Source organism: Cervus elaphus, chromosome 20 (genome assembly GCF_910594005.1).
Source record: "Cervus elaphus chromosome 20, mCerEla1.1, whole genome shotgun sequence".
NCBI classification, from domain to species: Eukaryota; Metazoa; Chordata; class Mammalia; order Artiodactyla; family Cervidae; genus Cervus; species Cervus elaphus.
The window spans coordinates 69,191,123-69,216,922 of NC_057834.1; the positions used below are offsets into that span (position 1 = coordinate 69,191,123).

Genomic DNA, 25,800 nt, shown 5'->3' on the forward strand with positions numbered 1-25,800 from the left:
AGTATAGGCAAAACAGAAAGAATACATAACTGTCATCAGTCATAAGTCAATATTAGTATCTTATATTAATAGAAATATCATTAATGATTTTACTGTGATTAGCTTATTTACAGAGGAGATAATTTTCGCCGATTTAGGCTGGCCCTGCCTAAAGAGGAAGTCATAAACTTGACAACTTCTTAAACTTACATAACTTCTAGACCATGACACAAAATAATCTGTTCTTCTATTTCCAAAAGGCAGAAGCCCAGACCAGGGATGAAGTGCAAGGACTCTGGTGCTCCCTGCTTTGGGTGAAATTCTGGGGCCACCACTTAGTAGTTTCTCTTAGGTCACTCAACCACTTAGAATTTTCTCAGGTGGGGAAGAAAATGACTAAAATAAGATAACCCATTTTGCCAAACTTTTGGGAGGATTGCATTGGTTGATATCTGTACAGCACTTAGAATGGAGATTAGCAGATAAGAAGGGCCATATAAGCTTTATTATGAAACTCTGCCTTTATTCTTGGAAGCTCTGTTTTCTGGAGCGTTTGGGATACATTAGTGGATTCATGAAATAGAACGTATGTTTTCTTTGTAGAAATACCACCAAACAGTACATTTCATTTGCAATGTGATGCTCAGGCATGCCTTGAAGTCTCAAAATTGGTTTAGATAAATGTGATGTCTAAATGAAGCCGCTGTAGGTGATGCTGTGTACCACATTCTCAAAGCTTTTACCAGGTGTGAGGCATCAAAACCCCCATCACATCTTCTGATCTAGCCTTTCCAAACCAAGGACTCTACACTGAAACTCTGATATTAGCCTCTGTGCTTTGGCCTCTTGACATATCTTAGCAAAGGAAATCTTTCCTTTTTGTCTGGGTGAATCTTCTGAAGTAGAAAGTGTTGAAATAAATGGCTTATGACACGTATAGTGTTGAAATAAACGTTTATTTTAACACTTCATAAGTCATGAGCCATTTATTTTAACACTTTTCACTTGAAGTACTTAAATAATAGGTTTTATACAGGGATGTGTCATCCACTCTGTTTAATGTAAAAATGAATATGTAAATATATCCATCTACCTAATCTGGATTTTCCACCCTTTGACTGCCAAACAGCCTGGTTACCATAGTTTCTGGAGTAATCTGAAATTAAATTTTCTACTTTTTCTTTTTCATTTGGTAGGTAATTTGGCGATACATAAGGTGATTGGACATCAGTCTGTTAATGAACAAAGGCTAAATACATCCTTTTTTAAAGTAACCTGAAGAAGTGTCAGCAAAGAATAGATAGTTAAATGTTTTCGTAACTAGAACAGCTTTTACTAGAAAATGTCAGGGTGTTTCCCTTTGTTTTTAGGACAAATAGCAGCTTGTTTTTAGGGTTATTTTTGAGCACTCTTTCAAATGTGTAACCTAGAATGGTGCCTGGAATCATATTAGTATGAACATAAGTACAGAAAAATGCTAACTTTCTGAAGTGAGGCAATGTGGAAAGTGGCACTAATTTGGGAGTCAACAGATTTGGTTGGCATCTAAGATCTTTCACTTATTATCACAAGGGAGGGATATTTAACCTCTTTGAACATCTAAAGTAAAAACTCCTAAGGGTTTGTTGAGAATTAAATGAAACTGCTTAAGTAAAAACCTTAATAGAGTGATTTATATATACTAGACGGCTTAATAAAAGTTATTATTATTACTATTATTTCTTAATATGAAATGGCAGTTAATAAAAACAACTATAAATGCTATGTTTTTTTAATTTTTAAAAACTTTTTATTTTATATTGGAGTATAGCCATCAACAATGTTATGATAGTTTCAGATGGACAGCAAAGGGACTCAGCCACGCATAAACAGTAGCCATTCTCCCCCAAACTCCCCTCCTATCCAGACTGCCACATGACATTGAGCAGAGTTCCTTGTGTTATAAATGTTATGTTTTTAAAAAACTATTTCCAGTATTCACAAATTTGTGTCTTCATTTCTGCCAAATAGTATAGACAAACTGATATTTTTTTGTAAGAGCAGGAAGAATCCAAGTGCTGTATAAGGGATTTCTTTTAAACTCTTTTTTTTTTTTTTTCTGAAATGATTTTGGATTAACAGAAAAGTTGACAAGATAGTACATAGTTTCCATATGCCCATCACACAATTTATTTTTAATTATAAAAGTATTTTAATTTACAAATTTACCAAAATAATAGCTTGTGGTAGAAAGTATTTATGCCAAAGCCTTTATTCTGACATGCTAACAAAGTGGAACTGGAGGCTGAGAAGGTCATAAGGGAAAGAAGCCAAAAGGAACAAAGACTAAAGGAGAAAAATTGGGGTTAACTTGCGTTCTCGTGAAGACTTGACACTTCGCTGTGTATAAAACAGCTCCCTGACAAATCTGAATCTGTTGGAAGAGTTAACTGAGACATGAAAGGGCAAATGTTTGCTTTTGCTTTTAGATACTAGGAAATCTTTTAAGAAATGATTAAAATCTAAGCAGTGAGAATGCTCCAGAAAGAATACAAACACTGACATTCATTTTCCATTTGACATTTTCCAATGTCTATAAATGCTATTGATTTCAAATTCTAAATTATTTCACTTCTGAACATGCCTTGTAGAATTATTACAATGCTGTTTGTGTGGGCTTGTAATTATTGATTGTGGCATTATACTCTCCATAAATGTGCCATTGTGAATAATTAAACTTGTTAGCATTTTGTTTGCCTACAGTCTTTAGAGTGCTAGCCCCTTTTTGGCAATCACAAATATGTTTCTCTAGTTCAGTGTGTGCTAGATAGGGGACACATATCATTTTTTCTTGAAACTTTTTAATATTTTGCCATTTTAAAATTTCAAATCTTAAGAGCTGTTCTGTAACAATTTAGCTTTTAGGAAATAATAACTCTGGGAATCTTATGATTTGTATTTTGGAGTTTATAAATAAATGATCTTCTAGAATGTAAACAGGAGGCCTTTTCCAAGCCACTTACTGCCTGTGAGCATGCTATTTCTCACACTTTATTCTTATTGCCTATGGGCTTTCCTGGTGGCTTCCCAGTGGTCAAGAATCTTCCTGCAATGCAGGAGATGCAGGTTCAATCCCTGGGTCAGGAATATCCCCTAGAGAAGGAAATGGAAACCCACTCCAGTGTCCTTGCCTAGGAAATCCAATGGACAGGGGAGCCTGCTGGGCTAGAGTCCATGGGGTCACAAAAGAGTCAGACATAACTTAGCAACTAAACAGCAATGACAATTACAATTCTTTTTGCCTAGAGTAAAACAAATATTAGTGCTAGAAAAGAGAAATACAGTGTGACTGCTGGCCCTAGTTATACCCATTGCAGATATCCTTGAAAATATTAGAAAGATTGATATAGTCCTAGATGACTTCTGTCAGCTACTACACAATTGCAAAGAGTCTCTGAGCTCTGTTGAGAAAAATAACATATAGCAATTTTGGCAAAATCTCTTTAGAAAAGTCTCTCCCCTTGAGGCATAGAAACTGTGTTCTAGCCATGCCTCTGGAACCGAATTTAGCACATCTGTGATGCCCATGCCCGATTCTGAGTGGTCCAATGCTATTTGAAATCATTATGCACAATTTAAGCATTTGGACGATGAAACATGGCAACAATATAAACTGAATGAGCATCTATGAATGAGGAAAAACATATGCATCACATTTCTGCTTAGATATGTGTATTAGATACTGACTATATATCCTTTTTCTACCAAGTTGGTCCTGGTAATAGGCTGTCTCCTTTTCATGCATACAGAAGTTAGCTAAATGCCATTTGGCAATGAGTTGAATCATCCAGGGTGGTACACTTGCCAATTCAGCCTAAATAGCCATGCCAACTGACAAAGTAATGACCTCAATTTGACAAGAGCCTGAAATTTCATCAGAAAACATAAAAGATTGGAAAAGCAGCAAATAGGGAGAGGGTTTTTTCGTTTCAAACCCCTCATAGACTTGACATAAGCTCTAAGCCAAATATTCTTTAAAGATTCAGCTGGGAAGATCAGTTTATGATTACAAGGTTTTAATAGGAATAACACCCTCGACCACTCGTTCTCTTATTTTGAAGAGGTAAAGATATGCTCAAATAGCAATTTGGACATAAAGTGTAGAAACAGAAAGTCTCATTATATGTTCACAATATTTATGATCAGTTGATGACATTTTTGAAATTTGGCTCTGGAGTCTTACTCAGTACCACAGTCAGCAAAAGGCCGAACAGCCTTTGCAGCTTACTGGAGTTGTGTCTTTCTACATGAAGCAGTGCTTAGCATGTCTGGCTAATTTAGGGGCTGTGCTTTAAATCTACAGCCTGGCCATAATACCCGTCTTTATATTTACATCCCTTTTGTACTCCATTAATCTTTATTCTTAACAATCAGTAACATCACTGATGGTGTGTATTTGTTCATGTACATGCTTACATAGGTTGTATATGGCATCTTTAAAAGCATTGCTTTCAAGAATGTTTTATGGAGATTACAAGCATTGAAGAGGCCAAGAACTTCATAAAAAGTACTTCTGATGGGTCATCTTGTTCTCCATATTTCTCTTTCATGATGTACTGCAGATATGATCTTTAGTCCTGTTTACTTTTAAAATGTAAGATTCATTTTCTCTCAGATGTAGTTCCTGCCCACTAATGGGAGGCATGCTCTCATGTTTTGTAAAATGAAGACTTTGAGTGATCTAACCATCTAAAACTTCTTAGACATGAATCCAGCTGGGAGATGCTTACTTTTAAAATGGACATTTTTGCTACCTCTTATATATATTTACATATTTTTTATTTTTTGTATGAAGTGTATTTTATATAGGATACCGTGCACAAATGTTAAGTGTTCAGCTAAATTACCATTGACTACTGTCTACATTTGTAGTAACTACAGGGGCTCAGGTGGTTCAGTGGTAAAGAATCCACCCGCCAGTGCAGGAGAAACATATTCAGTCCCTGGGTCAGGAAGTTCCCCTGGAGGAGGAAATTGCAACCCACTTCAGTATTCTTCCTTAGAAAATCCCATGGATAGAGAAGTCTGGTGGGGTACAGTCTTTGGGATCACAAAGCATCAGACCCTACTGAGCAACCGAGCATGCATGGATTAACTACAGTTTGAAATAGAATAGAGTATATTTCTTTCATACCTGAAAATTCTCTTGGTACTGCTTGACAGTTCCTCCACCATATATTATATGAAGTTTAAGAATAGTTAAATATATATTAAATATAAGTAATAAATATAAATCAAATATAAATAAATAATAATATAAATATAAATGAATAATAAAAATAAATTAAATATGAATATTAAATATATACTTAACTATTCTTAAACTTCATATAAATGAAATAATTTATTCATTCTTTCTGTCTCCCTCTTCCTCACACCCCTACCACTGTGTGTGTGTGTGTGTGTGTGTGTGTGTAATCTTTGGGTTCATTTACTCAACTATCATATTTTTCATATCCATCTATGTTGTTATAGGTACCAGTAGGCAAGTCCTTTTTATTACTGATAATTTTCACTAAATTAATTGACCACAATTTGCTTATCCATTCTCTTGTTGATGGACATTTGGGTGGTTTCCAGTTTGGGGCTATTATGAACATTCTTGTACGTACACTTTTGTAGTCTTATTTTCATTTCTCCTGGGCAAAAGTTTAGGAGTGAAATTGCTGAGTCATAGGATAGATATATGTTTAATTTTTAAACAGATTTTCAAACAATTATCCAAAGCGATTTTCTCATTTTGTACTCTAGTTAGCAATATATGAGAGTTCTACTTGTTCCACACTCTTGTCAATGTTTGGTGTTATCAGTCTTCTTGATCTTTACCTATTTTCTAATAACTGTGGAGTGGAGGCTCATGTAGGTTTTGATTTGTATTTCTCTAACATGGACTCGATGGACATGAGTTTGAGTAAACTCTGGGAGTTGGTGATGGACAGGGAGGCCTGGCGTGCTGTGATTCATGGGGTTGCAAAGAGTCGGACACGAACTCTGAGCGACTGAACTGAACTGAACTGAACTGAACATGGAGTGACTTTACATGTACTCATTGTCCATTTATATGTCTTTTTTAAAAAACATCTGATCAAGTTTTGCTTATTTTAGTTATTACTCATCTTGTAATTATTGTTTTATAGGAACTCTTTATACACTTTAGATATGTTCTTTTTTAAATTTATGTATGTAAATATAATAATTTTTATAGACTTTGGCTTCTTTACTGATTTTTTATAAAATCTAGTTTATCAATATTTTATAATTTAGTAACTTGTTTTAATATTCTTTCCAAAAATATCTTGCTAAACTCTAGATTATAGAGATACTTTCCTATATTTTTTGTCTGCTTGTTTGTTTTCCTAAAAACTTTATAGCTTCAGGTTTTACATTTAGGCCTTTAATTCATTCTGAATCTTTAAAAATTTTTTGTATGCAGTAAGAGAGCAACTAAGATTTTTTTAATCCCCTTTTCTTACAAATATCCAGTTGTTCTGCACTATTTGTTAAAATGATTTTTCTTTCCCCCACTGAACTAACTTAGTGACTTGGTCAAGAATCAATTGACTGTATAGTGGTGACTATTTCTAGATTCCATCCTGGTCTATATTTTTATTCTGTTATCTTGATACTGGATATTTATGCAAGTCCTGAAGTGAAATAGCATCCTTGAATTGTGTTTTATTTTTCATAATTGTTTTTGTTATTCTAGATAGTTTGTATTTTTATATAAATTTTAGAATTAACTTATCAGCTTCTTCAAAGACAGTTTGCTGGAATTTTATTAAAGACATTTGAGTCTATATTAATGAACAATATTGGCCTACAATTTAATTTTCTTTTAGTATATTTGTTGGATTTTGGTATCAGAATTATGCTGGCCTCATAAAATGAGTTGGGAACTGTTCCTTCTTGCTCTGTCTTCTGCAAATGTTTCCATAAGGTTGATATTCTTTTTTTCCTTAAGAAAGTGAAGTCGCTCAGTCGTGTCCAACTCTTTGGGACCCCGTGGACTGTAGCCCACCAGCCTCCTCCATCCATGGGATTCCAGGCAAGAATACTGGAGTGGGTTGCCATTTCCTTCTCCAGGGGATCTTTCCGACCCAGGGATCAAACCCAGGTCTCCTGTATTGCAGGCAGACGCTTTAACCTCTGAGCCACCAGGGAAGCCCTTAAGTTTGATAGAATTTACCATTGAAGCCATCTGGGCCTGCAGTTTACTTGGTACAATTGTTTTATTATTATTATTATTATTATTATTGTTATTATTACTAATTCAATTTCTGTGATAGTTATGAGGTTGTTTTTTATTTTTATTTTCTGGTTTTTGTTGTTATTTTTGCTTAGATGTGGTTTGCTTGGAATTTGTCCATTTCATTGCAGTTGTTTCATTTTTTGCATAAAGTTGTTCACAGTGTCCTTACTTTATTTATATAGTTTTTAAAATCTGTTTTGATGGTCCTGCTTACTAAGCACTTCATATGTGCTTGTCACAGAGCTATCTGCTTTACCTAGATTATCTTATTTGATTTTTACATGGTTCTATTTATGTCCATTAGATGTTCCTTCCCAGTATATGGTTTGTCCAAATAGCTGCTGGTTTCTAACTGTTCACTTGCCCGAGGAGCATCCTTGCTTATAATTCAAAGCACTAAAATATCAGGCAACACATGGATAAGCACATGTTAAGGCTAGATGACCAGTTTAAGCCCCCAGGTGCCCTCTGGTATAGAAGAAGTTTCCAGAATATACCCATGATCTAACATAGTGTAAGAGCTCCTCTAGGTAATAGTTTAGAAGATCTTGTAAAGAAATGTAATGTTAAATTATTTTCCCTTTCCTAAGTGCTCGATCGTGTGCTCTGTTTTAATGTTTGCTACAGATTCTTGCAATATTTATGATGTTTTTTAAGACTATAACTGCATTTATGAAAATGAAAATGTATGATACTAGTAACAGTTGTTGAATGGAATGGAACTTGTACACTCTTTCATTACACGAGCTTCCTAAGTTGTTAAAAGAGGCAACATTATTTTAATTTTAATTGCAACTTTTGTCCCTTCTGATGGGTAAAAATCCTATTACTTTTAAAATCGGACTACAAAGATCCTTGTGATCTATATAAAGGCTACAACCAGGGACATGTGTGTGTGTTTGTCACTCAGTCATTTCGGACTCTTTGTGACCCCATGGATTGTAGCCCACGGGCTCCTCTGTCCATGAAATTCTCCAGGCAAGAATACTGGAGTGGGTTTCCATTTCCTTCTCCAGGGGTCTTCACAAACCAGGGATCAAACCTGGGTCTCCTGCATTGCAGGCAGATGCTTTTACCATCTGAGCTACTACATAGACTATATATTCTGTTTAGTTTCCTTAGAGAAATATTTTTTATTAACATTGAGATAAATCTGGGCTTCTTTCATTTTATTATATCTTTTTTCAGACACTGTTGAAATTCATAGAAATTCAAAAATTCTCATGCCAACTCAGTATTTTAAAAATCAGTTTTTAAAATAAAGTTATCATATATAAATTCATAACAATAGCTGGGGGAGTGGGGGTGTTGCCTTCTGCTCACCAGGCAACACCCCCATGCAACCCAAACTCATTGTATATGGTTCCCCAACCTGAGAGGCTACTTTAGTTTTGTTATTAATGCAAGAGTCTCAGAAACATGAATTGTTCCTTACTGTAACTGCAATTTTGCTCACCTTGTCCCTGACCCTTGCCAGAATTTGAAATATCCTACTTCTGAACCCCAAACCTACCTACTCGTCTCTCAAGAGCCCAGCTGGTATCCTGAATCTCTCACAAAGCCTTTCTGAACCACTTCAGTCTTCCTGGATCATCCTATTCTCTGAGTTTCAGCAATTCTTCAGTCTGCTTCACGTAATCAGGATGTGAACATGCTTTGTCCATATCTTCATTACAGCTACTTTGTCTCATAAGTTCAATGAGAGGAAAGACTTTTATTGCTGCCTTTTAGCAACTGACATCATATTAGGTACAAGAAATAATTTTGACTAACAATGATTTCTCATTTTTAACCCTATTGAAATGTAGGAAGAAATTTTTCCTGTCAGTTAGTTGAGAGGGCAATTACGGATCAGTAGAGCAAATATTGGTGAATAGAGTTCCTACTTTCCAAAGTGCCTAGTCAGTTTACAGGAGCACTGGTTCTCAGAGGGTTCCAATAGGGTCCAGCTGGAGATGACCTTGTCCACATTATTATCTTTAAACACATGTCAGAACACCTTTCATCAAAAAGTCTATGGATAGCAAATGTTAGAGAGGATGTAAGAAAAGGGAACCCTTGTACCTGTTGGTGGGAATGTAAATTGGTGCAGCTACTATGGAAAACAGTATGGAGTTTCTTCAAAAAAACTAAAAACAAGACTACCATATGATCCAGCTTGCACTCCTGGGTACCTATCTGAAACAAATGAAAACACTAATTCAAAAACATGCATGCATCCGGTGTTTATAGCAGCACTATTTATAATAGCCAAAATATGGAAGCAGCCCAAATGACCATCAGTAGACTAATGGATGAGAAGGTGGGATATACACAGTGGACTACTATTCAGCCATAAAAAATGAAATCCTGCCATTTGCAGCAATGTGGATAGAGATAGAGAACATTTTATTTATTGAAATAAGTCAGAGAAAAACAAATACTGTATATCACTTATATATGGAATCTAAAATATATTACAAATGAATATATGCAAAACAGAAACAGACTCACAATATAAAAACAAGCTAGTGGTTTCTGATGAAGAGAGGGGAAGGGCAAGGGGCAAAATAGGGGAATGAGATTAAGAGATACAAACTACTGTGTATAAAATAGATAAGCAACAAGGATGTATTGTATAGCACAGGAAACTAAGCTATGCTCTTGTGATAAAATTTAATGGAGTATAGTCTGTGAAAATACTGAATTACTGTGCATACACCTGAAATTAATATATTATTGTAAATTAACTATACTTCAATAAAAAAAATGTTAAGCCCACTATTATCTTTGAGAGGTGTCCACCCCCGAGAAGAGAACAAAACCTCAGTGCTTGCTGCACAACCTGGGTTTCATCAGGCTGTGAGAAGTGCAGCCTTACCATAGGGCACGGAAACTTACACTGGTAATTCATTGTCAAATAAAAAGAATGAGAATAAAAGGAAAATTCCGATGGTAGAGCAGCTGCGACCATGGACACCCTGCCCATGGAAACACCCACAGTATAAACTGAGTACAGAGTTTCAGAGAGGAAAGAAATATATGGCATTCCAAAGAAAGAGAGAATATGATCCTAACGAATGTGAGAACTCTTTTTGTCATTGTTTATGTCTTCAGAAAAAGGCTCATTATTAATTGTCCTGGGTCTCCAAGAGCAAAGCCTACTTCTAGTTATCAACATTACCATTTTAAACTTCCTCTTTCTCTTCTTCAAATAACCATTTTTGAACACACAGACTGTGAGATTTTTATGTGGTTTCATAACATTTGTCCTGAACATCCTTAAGCAAATTCATATGAAAAATATTTATACACCAAATTTGCTAACTCATAGTTCTGAATCTCTTCACCTAGGAAATATGTGTATTATTAAATAGTCATATATCTATATTTATAGGTAAATTTGTTGCTTTTATAGGTTTATAGCATTGCCAGAAGTACTTCAACAAAAGAGACAGAAGGATATGGTAATCTAGAAATAAAGAAAAACCCTCAAATTCAAACCCATCAATGTATTTTATGGTCACATTGTGAACTAATTGTTTTATTGCTATAATGTGTTACTTCACTACATGATGCTGTCTTTCTTATGTACATATGCTATTTAACTTTTCTGAGCCTGAATTTCTTCATCTGTACAGGGGGAATAATGCATATACGACTTGTTGTGAAGATAGATATAATGTGTAAGTAACTTAGTAGTGAAAGTGAAAATGTTAGTTGCTCAGTTAGGTACAGCTCTTTGCGGCCCCATGGACCATAGCCTGCCAGGCTCCTTTGTCCATGGAAATCTCCAGTCACGAGTACTAGAGTGGGTTGCCATTCCCTTCTCGAAGAGATCTTCCCAATCCAGGGATCAAACCCAGGTCTCCTGCATTGCAGGCAGATTCTTTACGATCTGAGCTAACTTAGTAGTTCAGTGTAGTTCAATCGCTCAGTCATGTCCAACTCTTTGCGACCCCATGGACTACATAACACCAGGCTTACCTGTCCATCACCAACTCCTGGAGCTTGTTCAAACTCGTGTCCATCGAGTCCATGATGCCATCCAACCGTCTCATCCTCTGTCGTCCTCTTCTCCTCCTACCTTCAGTCTTTCCCATCATCAGGGTCTTTTCCAGTGATTCAGTTCTTTGCATTAGGTGACCAATGTATTGGACCTTCAGTTTCAGCATCAGTCTGTCCAATGAATATTCAGGACTGATTTTGTTTAGGATGGACTGGTTGGATCTCCTTACAGTCCAAGTAACTCTCAAGAGTCTTCTCCAACACCACAATTCAAAAGCATCGATTCTTCATCGCTCAGCCTTCTTTATGGTCTAACTCTCATATCCATACATGCCTACTGGAAAAACCGTAGCTTAACTAGACAGACCTTTGTTGGCAAAGTGATTTCTCTGCTTTCTAATATGCTGTCTAGGTTGGTCATAGCTTTTCTTCCAAGGAACAAGCATCTTCTAATTTCATGGTTGTAGTTACCATCTGCAGTGATTTTGGAGCCCAAGAAAATAAAGTGTCACTGTTTCCATTGTTTCTTCTATTTACCATGAAGTGGTGGGACTGGATGCCATGATCTTAGTTTTTTGAATGTTGAGTTTTAAGCCAACTTTCTCACTCTCCTCTTTCACTTTCATCAAGAGGCTCTTCAGTTCTTCTTCACTTTCTGCCATAAGGGTGGTGTCATCTGCATATCTGAGGTTATTGATATTTCTCCCAGCAGTCTTGATTCCAGCTTGTGCTTCATCCAGCCTGGCATTTCATATGTTGTACTCTGCATATAAGTTAAATAAGCAGGGTGACAATATACAGCCTTGATGTACTCCTTTTCCTATTTGGAACCAGTCTGTTGTTCCATGTCCAGTTCTAACTGTTGCTTCCTGACCTGCATACAGACTTCTCAATAGGAAGGTTAGGTGGTTGGTATTCCCATCTCTTTCAGAATTTTCCACAATTTGTTCTGATCCACACAGTCAAAGGCTTTGCCATAGTCAATAAAGCAGAAGTAGATGTTTTTTCTGGAACTCGCTTGCTTTTTCTACGATCCAACAGATGTTGAGAGTTTGATCTCTAGTTCCTCTGGCTTTTCTAAATCCAGCTTGAACATCTGGAAGTTCTCAGTTCACATACTATTGAAGCCTCACTTCAACAAAAGAGAATTTTGAGCATTACTTTGCTAGAGTGTGGGATGAGTGCAATTGTGTGGTAGTTTGAGCATTTTTTGGCATTGCCTTTCTTTGGGACTGGAATGAAAACTGGCCTTTTCCAGTCCTGTGGCCACTGCTGAGTTTTCCAAATTTCCTGGCATATTGAGTGCAGCACTTTAACAGCATCATCTTTTAGGATCTGAAATAGCTCAGCTGGAATGCCATCACCTCTACTAGCTTTGTTCATAATGGTTTCCTAAAGCCTACTTGACTTTGGACTCCAGGATATCTGGTCTAGGTGAGTGATCACACCATCATGGTTATCTGGGTCATGAAGATCTTTTTTGTATAGTTCTTCTGTGTAGTCTTGTCATCTCTTCTTAATCTCTTCTGCTTCTGTTAGGTCCATACTACTCTGTCCTTTATTGAGCCCATCTTTGCATGAAATGTTCCCTTGGTATCTCTAGTTTTCTTGAAGAGATCTCTAGAGCACCTGGTATTCAGTAGATTCTCAGCAGTATTTTCTTTTAGCTATAAAATGATACAGCCATTGGTTTTGAATTTTAGTCCTGTTTTATCATATGAAGGCCTACAGCTTAAAAACTGTGACAGTCTCAGAGAGTTTTATCTCTGATGACTCAGAAACACACCATGAGCCCTTATCAGTAGGTCTTAGAATAGGGAGCTGAATAACAAGGAAGAAGCTGAGATCCAAACCCTGGTCCATTTTAAATGCTAAATACCAGCTGAGATGTAAAAGCAATTTATAGTTCTTCTTGATAACTCTGCTTTGAAAATTTGCATCATTTTGTAAGTAAGAACATACTTAAATATTTTAAAAATGAGAGTAAGAAAAATTCTCTACTTATTTCTCTTGTGTGGAGGTTACTGAACAAATAATATGATGAGTATATTTTACATATTCATAGATTCACATGATTTTAATTAACCAGCCAATTGCATGAACCAATTTGCAAAACTTTCCATTCTTGTTTCCAAAGAGAATACATATGTTGTAGCATCTACTATGAACACTAAACCAAGTTGGAAATAGCAGCAATGTACTTATTTCAGTAATCTTTTTTCTTTTGTCTGTGTGTCTTTACTCAGTGTTAACATGTCTGCATACTGGATTTCTTTCTAAATCTGAATGTCCTTGCTGACCATATTGAAGAATGTGCTTACTGTACTGTTTCATTAAACTGCTGTGTTATTGGGTAATTGTTTAAGCATAATGCCATAGCACTATCAAAAGGAAAGGTGAACTAATGGCATTTGCAAATGTCAGGGATTATCTTAACACTTTTATTATAGTTTATAAAAAAGTAGGTTCAGGGCATTTCATGGCAATTATTTCTACAGAAATTGGTTATTTAAATAAATTGCTAATTATCTGAAGAGGACAGTATTGAAAATGCTACTAATGAGTTGTTTAATAAGTGTAGCTTGTGGTGGCCACCTACAGGTTGAAAATAGAAAGAACATATAGAATAATTATGCCCAGATATCACATATAAATACCCTATATTTTTCCTTCTAGTAATAAATTCAAGGAAATGTGTCTCTTCATGCCATCCTTTGAGTCTTGGACAGTGTAGTTAGTTCCTAAGTTTTTCATAGATTATTATTTTGTTCTAAATCAAATTTCATTTGCTTCCATAATTATCTTTGTTTTATAATCCCTAAATACAATTTCATTATAATTTATAATCCAAACTAGGTGCTTTTAGTGTGAAAGAGGATGGTATTTATAATTACATCATGTAATTACAAATAAATATAGGTGTGATAAACTGGGAATCTCCTAGGCAAGCTAGGTCATAAATCACTATTGTTTCTATCTAATTCCTAGCCAACAATTAAGATAATACTCGTATTCTTGCTTTTATCATACATGGACAACAATTCTTTATTAGTTACAAAATTAGTTGCAAAATTTAGTCTTATTTTTTTTTTTTAAATTTATTGAAGTATATTTGACTTATCCTTTTCCAGAGGATCTTCCCAATCCAGGGATTGAACCCAGGTCTCCCACTTTGCAGGCAGACGCTAATTTACCACCTGAGCCACCAGGGAAGCCCATATTGAATGCATTGAATGTTAAAATTTGACTTTCACTTATAATTAATCCTTTTATATGTTAGCTTCATCACTGGTATCTATTGGGAAACCACAGAGCATATAAAATAACTCCTTAAAATACCATGACAAAGTATCCTGGAATTTTTAATTGGCAGAGATCCTATAATCCAATATTTTCTATAGTACAGAGGTCTTTTCTACTGGCCACTACCTGCCAAATACCCACTTAGTTTCAACTGATAGGGGCATACCAATGTAGCTACTTCTGTCGCTGAATTTACAATTGGAAAATTTTAATGATATTAATTAATGATAAAAAATAGAAAAATAAAACCAAAAGTGTGTGCTTAACCATTGATTCTAGTTATCTTTTGAGAAAAAACATGGATGGAATCTTTCTTCATGATTACCTCTTAAATACTTGAAGACAACCATTAGATTATTAATACTTTCAGCCATTTTATACACCACACATATACATATTATTGTTTAAAATTTTTATTTAAAAATCAATTTTATTGTAGCCAAAACAGTGGAATTAACTTTACATAATAAACTATTTACATATAATATATGTATATACATACACATTTTAAGTTATGGGGATTGAGTTTATTTTGGCAGATATTGTTAAACAAAATTAAAGTTGCATACTTTAGTAATATAACTCAATATCCTTAATTGGTAGAAGTGTGATACATATTCTTGCTCTCTTGTGTTCTACTAAATTACTGTAGCCTAAACTACTTCATAAAACTGACAGTTAGCTTTACTGAAATTTAACTTTACTGATTTTGCTTGCCCTTTGATTCCAAACAAAACTGCTTATATGCTTTTTCTATCTCTGGTTCCATCTCATTATGTGTGTGTCTGTGAAAGTGAGAGAGACAGGGACAGAGATCACAGTCATTCTGTTCACCCTGTTTTGGATATATTCTGTTAATATTTTACTTAAAATATTAGATATAGAACCAAAAGTGCTCTTCTGATTGTACAGAGAGTAGAAGGACTGCCCATCTTTTACGTAAAAGTTTCACAGCACAGAATCTTGAAAATGCCTATTCCTGTATTGTTTCAGATGCACTATAAAAAAAAAGTCATTTTTTCATTGCAGAAGTGAATCATAATCACTCTCTTACCTAAAAGAATCAAATAATATAGAAGTATAGATATCAAACTTGAAAATTCTTCTTCAGCCTGTTTCCCCAGAGATAATTATTAGCAGTTTAAAACACAGTATTCTATGCATTTACATGTCCACATACTAAGTGTAATCATATTTTTTCTTTACCTAAAATGGGACCACACCCTATGTATTGTTCTGCTACTTGTGATTTAACACATAACTATGTATCCTAGAGATATTTCCATGTCAATTTTAAAGGTTTCCTGCAGCATCATACATGAATGAACTATAATTTATTTTCTATCATAACCACTAGTGATTATTTAGGTTGTTTTTCACTGTTTTGTTATATAAAACAGTATTTCAAGGAACATCTTTATATGTGTAACTTTGTATCTATGCATAATGGATTATATTTCTCAAAATGAGGTTTCAGGATAAGACATAGACCTTTAGAGATTGCAATTGTATTATAAATCTAATAAAAGTTCATCACACAAATAAATGCATTTGCAATCATAGACTTAAACTATATGTTTTGGAAATGAAATGACTTAGGATCTCCAAACTTACTCTCTAGAATATTAACTAACACCCCTTAAGTATTAAGTGTTTAACCCCACATGTTTATAGTGAATGCTTATTTCTCTGATCCATTTTCTGGCTTCAATAGTAATATCAGTCTCTATATACTACAACCAGGCACTGGACTGAATGCTTTACACAAACTGTATCATGTAATAGTCCCCAGGTTGCTATGACATTATTGTTATTAATGTTCCTGTTTCACAGATACCAAAAACTGATGTTCTAGGAAGTTGAGGAGCTTGCTCAAAGTCACAATTGTGTAAAGTAATAGAGTCAAGACTTACACCTGCTTGGGTGGACTTTAGAAACCATCTGAGCTTTAGACTATAGGCAGTACTGCCACTGGCTTTCTGACGGTGATGCTCCTCATAATTGCTGCACTGTCCGTTCACAGTCCAAAAGTATGGACTCCACACAGAGACTTGATCTTTAAACTTTTAAACTGTGACATCAAACAAGTTTTATTCAGGTTGAACTGTACTTTCTTCACATACATGATAGCATCTACCTGCACAGCACTGCAAGGGTTAAAACACATGCTGTATATGAAGCCCCAGCCTCGGTGTCAAGTATCAGGGAATTTGGGAATTACTTCATGAGCAAGCACCCAGAGAGGTAAATGTCCCCTTCTTTGGAAAATAGTATTAATTCTGTTGCTTTAAAATAAAATGTCTAGCACATTGTAGGTACCAAATTATTGAATATGAATCGACTGTGAACATATTGAATATGTTATGAAGCAGATAAATAGTTATAAAGATATAAAGACTGGGAGAAATTTTCTTGAAATACTTAACAAAAATTAAAACATTTCATAAGAAAAATTTTGGTTTTTCAATAAACCTGAAATAACAATATAAAACAACTGGTTTTCTCTCTCCCATTTCTCCTGTTTAGATTTCACATCTCTTGATATAACCCTGATCCTTCTGGTACTTCAGTTTCTGGTTGAATTATGCTAATTTTCTTAGGGGACTTTAATCCGTGTGTAGAGATGTATTTTTAATTAGTTGTGCTTTACATATTTATCAGTATATTAGGTTCATTAACATTTTAAAGTTGTTTTAAAGTATAAATTTTTGGTGCTTGATTTATGTGTTTTATAAAAATCAATCTCTCAACTCCTACATCCTTGAAAGTGTTGATTTGCTACTACTTTCTTTCTTCTGGGTGATGTTAAAACTGTTAACAATTAGGCAGTCAAAGTTCAATTTCTAATGAATTTTTTATCCACTTAATTCATTATATTTTAATTAATGTAAGCAAATTAAAACTACATTTTCTTTTTGTATACACAGTGAGCACGAGTGAGTATTATAACCCAATTTCTCTTTTATTGCCAGCTAGAGCTATTATCAGGGAGTTTATTGTGGACTTAGCTCTAACAATTAATTCTGTAACAGTAGCTGTCCTGGAAGTCAAATGATTAAGGCAAAAACAAACAGAATTAAACTCAATTATTCAAAATTTCAGTTATCCAAAAATTAGCATATGTTCCACACTGTCTTGCCCATTAAAAAAGTCTTCTCTTCAAGGATTTAGTCATGCTAAATAAAGTTCTGCTTACTTCTCACAAATAAACTCAAGTTCTGATGTCATTAAAAATTTTGCATATTGATTTAGTGTATGGACCTTTTGATTCTCAAAAAAAAAAAATGTAATATATGGATGTCTGTGTTTGAGATTTTTAGCTTTGGAGTCAGTTAATCCTACCAGCATTATGATATCACTCAATAAAAGCTGCTAGAGATGGGGAAAAGAAGCAGGAGATGGTTTTCCTAAGGGAGCAGAGGTTATAAAGTTTCATCATCCTAAGCATCATGCTTTTGTCTACAATAAAAAAAATTGCATTACTAAGCACGCAGCAACAACATGGAAGTCATGAAGTAAACTAAATAAATGCTCCCTCTGAAATCAATTGTCGTTTTAGGGTAGTACAAGTTATAGTAGCAAACATCTGTATAATATTTGGCACTTCCCTGGTGACTCAATCAGTCTGCAATACCAGAGACCCAGGTTTGATCCCTGGGTCAGGAAGATCCCCTGGAGGAGGAAATGGCAACCCACTTCGGTATTCTAGCCTGGAGAATCCTATGGACAGAGGAACCTGGCAGGCTACAGTCTATGAGGTGGCAAAGAGTCAGACACAACTGAAGCGACTTAGCACACGCATATAATCTTTATCATGAGCTAGCCCTATACATATATATATATATATATATATATATATATACACACACACACATACATATATAAAATTAATCCTCAGAACAGCTCTGTGAAGTTATTAAAATTTTATTATTTTATAGATTAAAAGATTAAGAAATTTTCACAAGATTACACAGCTTGTAAATAGTGGAGCTAGAATTTTAACCTAAGCAGTTGACCATGTTGTTTCTTTGATATTGTAACTAGTTCATCTTCAAATTCCCTTCTTTCGAGGATTTATTTTAATAGTAATTATAAAATATATGATGTTTAAATGAATGCAAAGTTTTCCTAATGGTACATGTCTTGGCATCAGTGTTGGAACTCACAGGTCTGGTTCACATTTGTTTGTTTCTTTGTTTCCTCAAAATGTGAGGATTCAGGATGGCTAACTTTCCTTGGCGCATCCCACACATTTGAAACGGAAACACTTGATGTAACTGAATTCTCCATCAGGCCCATCTGGTTATACCATGTAGATGAAGACTTAATTTAAATTGCATATTGCCTATTAGTTAATTTAAGCTAATAGGATTTTAATTTTTTTAAGTTTAAACCTTGTTGTTTCCTTTAGGATGTAGTCTACTTTTAATTCCTTGAGCTTCTCGAACTGGCCTCTTCCTCCCTGGTTTTTTATCTAAAATCACTATCTACCATAGCAGTGCCAAAAAAAAAAAATTATCTCAATAATCATGATTCTGAAAATCTTTATGCATTTTAATTAACATATGTATAATCTTGTGTGGTATTGATATATGTGACCAGAAGTTTTATTTTTATATTGAATCTATTATTTCCTCATTTCTGTCATTTTAAAACTAAAAAAATTTCTGTATAACAATTTGAAAGATCTTTTTATGTACCTTCAGTTTCCTTCCAAAAACCTTTCATGCCAGATAAAAGTCATTTTTAAAACCTATTCCCCATAAAAAATGCTAAGAACAGGTAGATTATATTTCATTTAAATCAAGTTATAAAGAAAACCAATCAAATAGAATTTATAATGGAAATTAAAACTGAATTTACTATTACCAGCAACAGAAGGATCCGTTTCTTCATTTTTGGATCACATTTCCTCAGAGAACATAATTACTCTTAATTTTTAAAAAGATACCTTTATTAGTTTGAAAGGTTTTCATGTTCATTAGGTAAATTAGAAAAGCTTTAGAAAAAGAAGGGAAACATCCAAGTAGAAAACATCTTATTGACCTAACTGAACATTTTAAAATGCCACTGAGGGTTTGCTGATGTTCTTTAACACCTGTGTAATAATGTTGCCCTTTAAATGGAACTGGTTAAATTTTCAAAGCTGTGTTCTGGGATTTTGCCATTTGATGTCCATTAATATCAATTGGAATATGTGGCCAAATCCCTGTGTACCACTTTGAAACTTTACCCCTTAGTGTTAATGATAGTCTTCTAACAGTGCAGTTAGAAATAAATTATTTATCTGCTTAGCACAAATTTCCTTTACTCTCTAGGGTCAACTGAATAAGAAAAAAAAAAAGAATCCCAATGTTTCTTTATTGCTTCAAAGTAACATGTGTGTAAGGGAGCCATCAACTTAGTATATATTGAACATGTCAGTTATATTATGCCAGGATAGCTATATGTCTGTCTAAAAGATTCAAGTTACAAATTCCCTAAAAATGCTTTCCTCTAACGTTTACTCTTGAATTCCTCTTTAGTATAGCTAAAGATATGTTTTTATAAGTATGTGTGTGTGCAGTTTTTCCATGCATCCTGCTGTCCACTGTGTTCGCCTTTTTCAATGATTAAAACATTCAGACTTAGAAGAAGTCACTGCTAAATATTTTAAAATAGAAATAGGGTCTTGATGTTCAGTTTCTAAATGGCCCTAACTTACTGCCTTGTATTTAAATATCAGTTATGGAATTCCGAAGTTTCAGCATTGAATATTCTTGCCTAAGAATGCTACTATCCAGAGGAAGATATTTTTAGGTTTGCAAGCACCAAGTAGTCATTTCAACAAACATTTTGGTGTTGAATATGCAAAACCATTAGTTACACATAAATTCAGTTTCATCTGAAATGAACAGGATGAAAAGAAAACCACTGATTTTATTTTTTAAATTGTTTTTATGTTTTTTAAAAAATATTTTTTCTGTTTACTTACTTACTCTTGGCTATGCTGGGTCTGCACTGATGTGAGGGCTTGTGTCTAGATGCAGTGAGTAGGGCTGCTCTGTTAGTTGCGGCGCGCAGACTTCTCATTGCAGTGGTTTCTCATTGCAGCGCATGGGTTCAGCGGTTGTGGTTCAGTGGTTCTAGGCACTAGAACACAGGCTCAATAGTTATGGCACACGAGCTTAGTTGCTCCTCGGCATGTGGGATCTTCCTGGATCGAGGATAGAACTCATGTCTCCTGCACTGGCAGGCAGGTCCTTTACCACTGAGCGACCAAGGAAGCCCAACCACTGATTTTAATGGAAGCTCTTTGTGCTGCCTTAATGGGAACACCAATAAATACATACTGAGGATACTGGTAAAGATGCTGGTGATGGTGGACGGGATGCCAAAGTACTCACCACAAAAGACTTGTTTTACCTTTCACTTGTTTGCTTGTTTGTGGAGGTCTGGTTGAGGCAATGCCACATTCTTGCACAAAAGAAACTACTTTTACTTCAGAAAATGCCTTTAAGGGACCATTGACTTATGAGTATACATCAGAAATATCAAATTACATAACTATATTGTGAGAACATTAATTTACTCCAGATTGTGTTAACCCTTGAGAGTCTAAGCAGTGTAATCATGTGAAATATGACCTAAAAAATGCTGTCTTCTGTCCATCCCTGCAGCTTTTATTACACTTAGCAAATAATGTATTGGTAATGTGTGGTTAAATAGTGTATAAAAAATCAAATGTACACTCTCTAATTACTGAATTCTAGTAAATTCTCTATAACTTGGTTAAAAATTTCTAACATATGAAAAATTAGATTAGGCTTACCATGTTTCATCAGATTTGGGAAAATACATGTAAAATGCAATATGGAATCTGTAAGTTCTTCAGCACCTTACTTGTTTTTGCAATATCTCGATTCACACCAGCTGCTTTATACTTCATGGAAACATAACATAACTGTATGTCTATTTATGCACTGTATGTGATTGTTTTTCTTTTACAAAATCTGCCATTCCTTGTTCTTTCTCAAACAGATGCTTGAGTGTTCCATACAATCTTTTACACGGTACTATATATCAAATTGTAGTATGTATGTATTGTATGCAGGAGTTTGCATTGCTATGCCCACTTGCATAACATTCCTGCATGCAATAATAGCATCAAAGTCCTTAAAATAAGAATACATCCATTTATAAATTAACATACTTTGAAACATAACAATGTTTCTGTTTTGCATACTTATGTATCTTAAGTAGAGATGAAATTGAATTTTGTCTAGTACAACACTGCCATCACACAGTAGTGTTATAAGGCAATATGCTCAAGTGGTCAATATTCTAACCATTGATCACCCTTATTTTCCATAGGCACAGCCATCAGACCTATTGCTTTGAGAGCTGTGACCACCATTGCTCGTGCTTTGCCTGGATTTCCCATTTTGGCCACTGGTGGAATTGACTCAGCTGAAAGTGGCCTTCAGTTTCTCCACAGTGGTGCTTCGGTGCTCCAGGTAGTACTTGTGTCTGTCCGTCCCTTCATAAAGCTCCATCTAACAAATAAACTGTAAATTATGTGACAACAAATATGTTCTTGTAGGGTCTCTTAAGAAAGAATCTTTGTGGGATCAAATTGGGTGGCGCTCATTAAGTTTCTATTATGAGTTGAGAACAACCCTGAGGTTCATTTCCTGTTATTTCCTGCTCTTTTAAGAGCTTATAAACCCTCTATTTTTTAAAAAAACGTATTTGTGCACCTGTATGTTTCTAAAGTAAATGCGATCAGGTACCAAAATGCATACTATGCTACTGGATAAAAACCAAATACATGAGGAGACCTGGGTAAAAGCAAAATCTTGACTGGAAAATAAAAGAAGCCCAGGGTAAGGCCAATACAAAATCTCTGCTGGATGATACTGTAAAGATTAACAAAAGTAACTCTGGACTTCCTCATAGCCAAAGCGAGGAAATCACAGTTTCTTAAAATATAGAAATAAGTCAGTTGTTTACCTTTTTGTGATATAAAGCTGAGGGAGATTCTTTCATTGTTTTCATAAAAAGATACTTTGAGATGTAGTACATCATACTCTTATTAACCCTCTACAAATAACTTAGAAATCACTTTATTTTTTATTCATTATAACCTTGCTTTTTACATTATAATCTTGTTCAGTGTAGATGCAGCACAGTGCCTCCGTAGTTTATAGTATAATTACTCTCAGGGGCCAAATATGCAGGTTTCAGTGATGTGATGGGAACCAGAGGTAAAATTTTTCACATGGCAAGTAGGCTGTGACTTCTGAGGTAATATTCCTTTAATATGGCTTCTTACTACCTAGCATTGATGGTAACTGGGGAGCAGAATGTTTAGCATCACTTACATTCTCTGGCAAGAATGTAAAGTGTAAAATAACATGTTGCCAATTTGACAATTGGAGTTAACATCCCATTATGAAATATAAAGTGAAAACAACATATATCGAAATGCTAATGGAGGCAGACTTCTGCTTCCAAGAAGATGGAATAGATGTAATTTTTCCTACGCTTCTGAATTTTATATATACAACTAACATAAAGAGACTCTGAAATGTGAGGAGAAGGCAGTCTGGCTAGGAATCTCAGGACCCAAGGCACAAAAGAGTGGAGAGTTTCCTGGGTTTTCTTTTTGCCTCAAATATCCAGACTTGGATCCAAAGAAGCCAGCAACAGGGAAACAACAGGGGTAGACAAAAAAAAAAAAATATATATATATATATACACACACACACACACACACACCCTTTGTAACTAGAGAACCAAGAAAGGGCAACCCAGCAGACAGAAAACTTTTAGACAATGACTGCTCTACTCCAGCCAAATACTGCAGCTAAAACCTGCAGCGCCAAACCTCTCTACACAAAGTACAAGCATGAGTCTTATACTTCCAGTCTCAGGAGGCCGTAACAAGGCACCTAGCATTGCCCCTGGGCCATAATGATCCCCCACATGTTGGAGGCATGGACTTCCACCCCCTGACAGCGATGAAGTATCCCTTCTCCTCCCTTTTGGGACACTGTCAGAGGAGGTCTAATGGGGAGTCAGGACTTTTATCACCACCCAGTGGTAACAAGGCCACTCTGTCCCTCCCACCACAGTCCCCTGGTGTCAGAGGAGGCCTAGTGGGGAGCCAGATCTCCTATCCTATCCTGGCAGTAACATGGAGAATGTCCTTCAGAGTCAATGGAGGTCAAGTAGGGTACCTGGGCAGTAAGGAGGCAGCAACCTCACCCTCCCCTGCCAGAATGGTATCCAGAAAAGCCAGCTAAAACTGGTTTAAATAAGATGAAGACTCTCTTAACATAGTACCCCAAATGTCAGTGTTTCAACTGAAAATCACTCATCATACCAAGACCCAGGAAGATCTCAAAGTGAATGGTAAAAGACAATTAATAGATGGTAATATCAAGCTAACAGAGATTTAGAGTGATCTGATAAAGATTTTGAAATCAGTCATCATAAAATTTCTCTAACATGGCAATTACAAACATGCCTGAAACAAATGGAAAATATGGAAGATCTCAAAAAAGAAATAGAGGATATAAAGTACTTCAGTACTGAAAATTACAATAGCAAATACAAGAGTCAGTTGACAGACTCAACAGAAGAATAGGGAGGACAGAGAAATAATCAGTGAAATGGAAGACAGAGAAGTAGAAATTAACCAATCTGAAAAAAAGAGAGAAAAAAGACTGAAAGGGAAAAAATGAGCAGAGTCTCAAGGAACTGTAGGAGTACAGAAAAAGATCTAATATTCATGTTATCAGAATGCCAGAGGAGAGATCAAGGAAAGAGGGGATGGAAAGGAAATAACGTCTGAAATTTCTCAATTTTTTCAAGAGACATAAACTTACAAGATTCAAGAAGTTGAATGAATCCCAAATTTGAGAGACATAAAGAAATCTACACCAAAACATATCATCATCATACTTCTGAAAACTAAAGACAAACAACCCCTTGAAAACAAGAAAACCATGACATTTTTACTTATAAGGAACAAAAAATTCTAATGACAATCAATTTCTCATCAGAAACCATGAAGTCCAGAAAGTGGGACACAAGTTTTCAGTTGTTGAAAGAAAAGATCAACCCAGAATCCTATTTCCTTCAGGAAAGAAAGATAAAAAACATTCTTAACTCAAGAAATACCAAGAATTTATTTCCAGGAAGCATAACTGAAAGAATGACAGAAGAAGTTCCTTAAGAAAAAGAAAAATTATGAAAGAAGGTACTTTGGGGCATCAGAAAGGAAAGAAGAATACAGAGCAGATATACAGATGTGTAAATACAATACAGATACATGAATGTAGAAAGTGCTATGTGTCCCCATAAAAACATGTGGTGAAAGAATCACTCAAATTGAAGTTTATGCTTAGGCTCATCTGGGATTGAAAAGCAAAGAATCATTCAAACTTCCTGAAGAAAATGAAGCCTATTGTATAGTATATATGAATGCAGATAGGAACTACAAGAACCAATGGGGCACTTCTCTACTCAGAAAGGGCAGACACCTTTTCCACTTCTCTTTCGTGAGCCGTGTGATTTTTCCCAAAAGGAATCTATAGTTCTGTCTGTTCCTCTTTAAGACTTACTCCTCATTTCTGCCTCCTCTGTACTGCCTAGCTCATGCTTATCATGGGCCATTCTCCATGGTGGTCTGTCAGTTCCACTTTTTACATGAAATACCTTACCAGCTGAGTATCTGTCTCTTGGCTTAGATTTTCAAAAGAAGAAATCTGCTTGGCTTAATGTATCTTTTCATGCCAAGCATCATCATAAAACACTAATCACCTAATGTATTGGCCAGTGTATAGCAGAAATACATTAAACATTTGTTGAATGAATTTTTTAAGTGAGTATGCTTGAGTTGTGATTTCTTTTTTAACAGATTGTGAAGAGGGGGTGAGACGGTCAACATGGTATTAAAAAGTGGCCGCCAAAGCTCTGCTCCTTCAGCTTAGGCTTGGAGACTTTCCAGCTACATAAAATATTGACTCCCAGTTGATATTCTTAGAAATGTAAATTTCCATACATAGTCTTTTACTGGTGTAAAATTGCAGGTTACATATCAATTATGTGTCATTATGTGTCATCATGGACATCAGCATTGGTCAACACCGAAATCAGATTGATTATATTCTTTGCAGCCAAAGATGGAGAAGCTCCATATAGTCAGCAAAAACAAGACCAGAAGCTGACTGTGGCTCAGATCATGAACTCCTTAT

The 25,800-nt window shown here is 35.2% G+C and overlaps 1 protein-coding gene across 1 annotated transcript in view; it reads left to right on the plus strand.

The window, feature by feature from the left end:
- Positions 1 to 25,800, plus strand: part of DPYD (dihydropyrimidine dehydrogenase) — an 880,709-nt gene that overhangs the window by 699,092 nt on the left and 155,817 nt on the right. Inside the window, exon 19 of the mRNA XM_043876118.1 lies at positions 21,911 to 22,053. Within this exon, the coding sequence (XP_043732053.1) occupies positions 21,911 to 22,053 (143 nt within the window). The remainder of the gene's footprint in view (positions 1 to 21,910; positions 22,054 to 25,800) is intronic.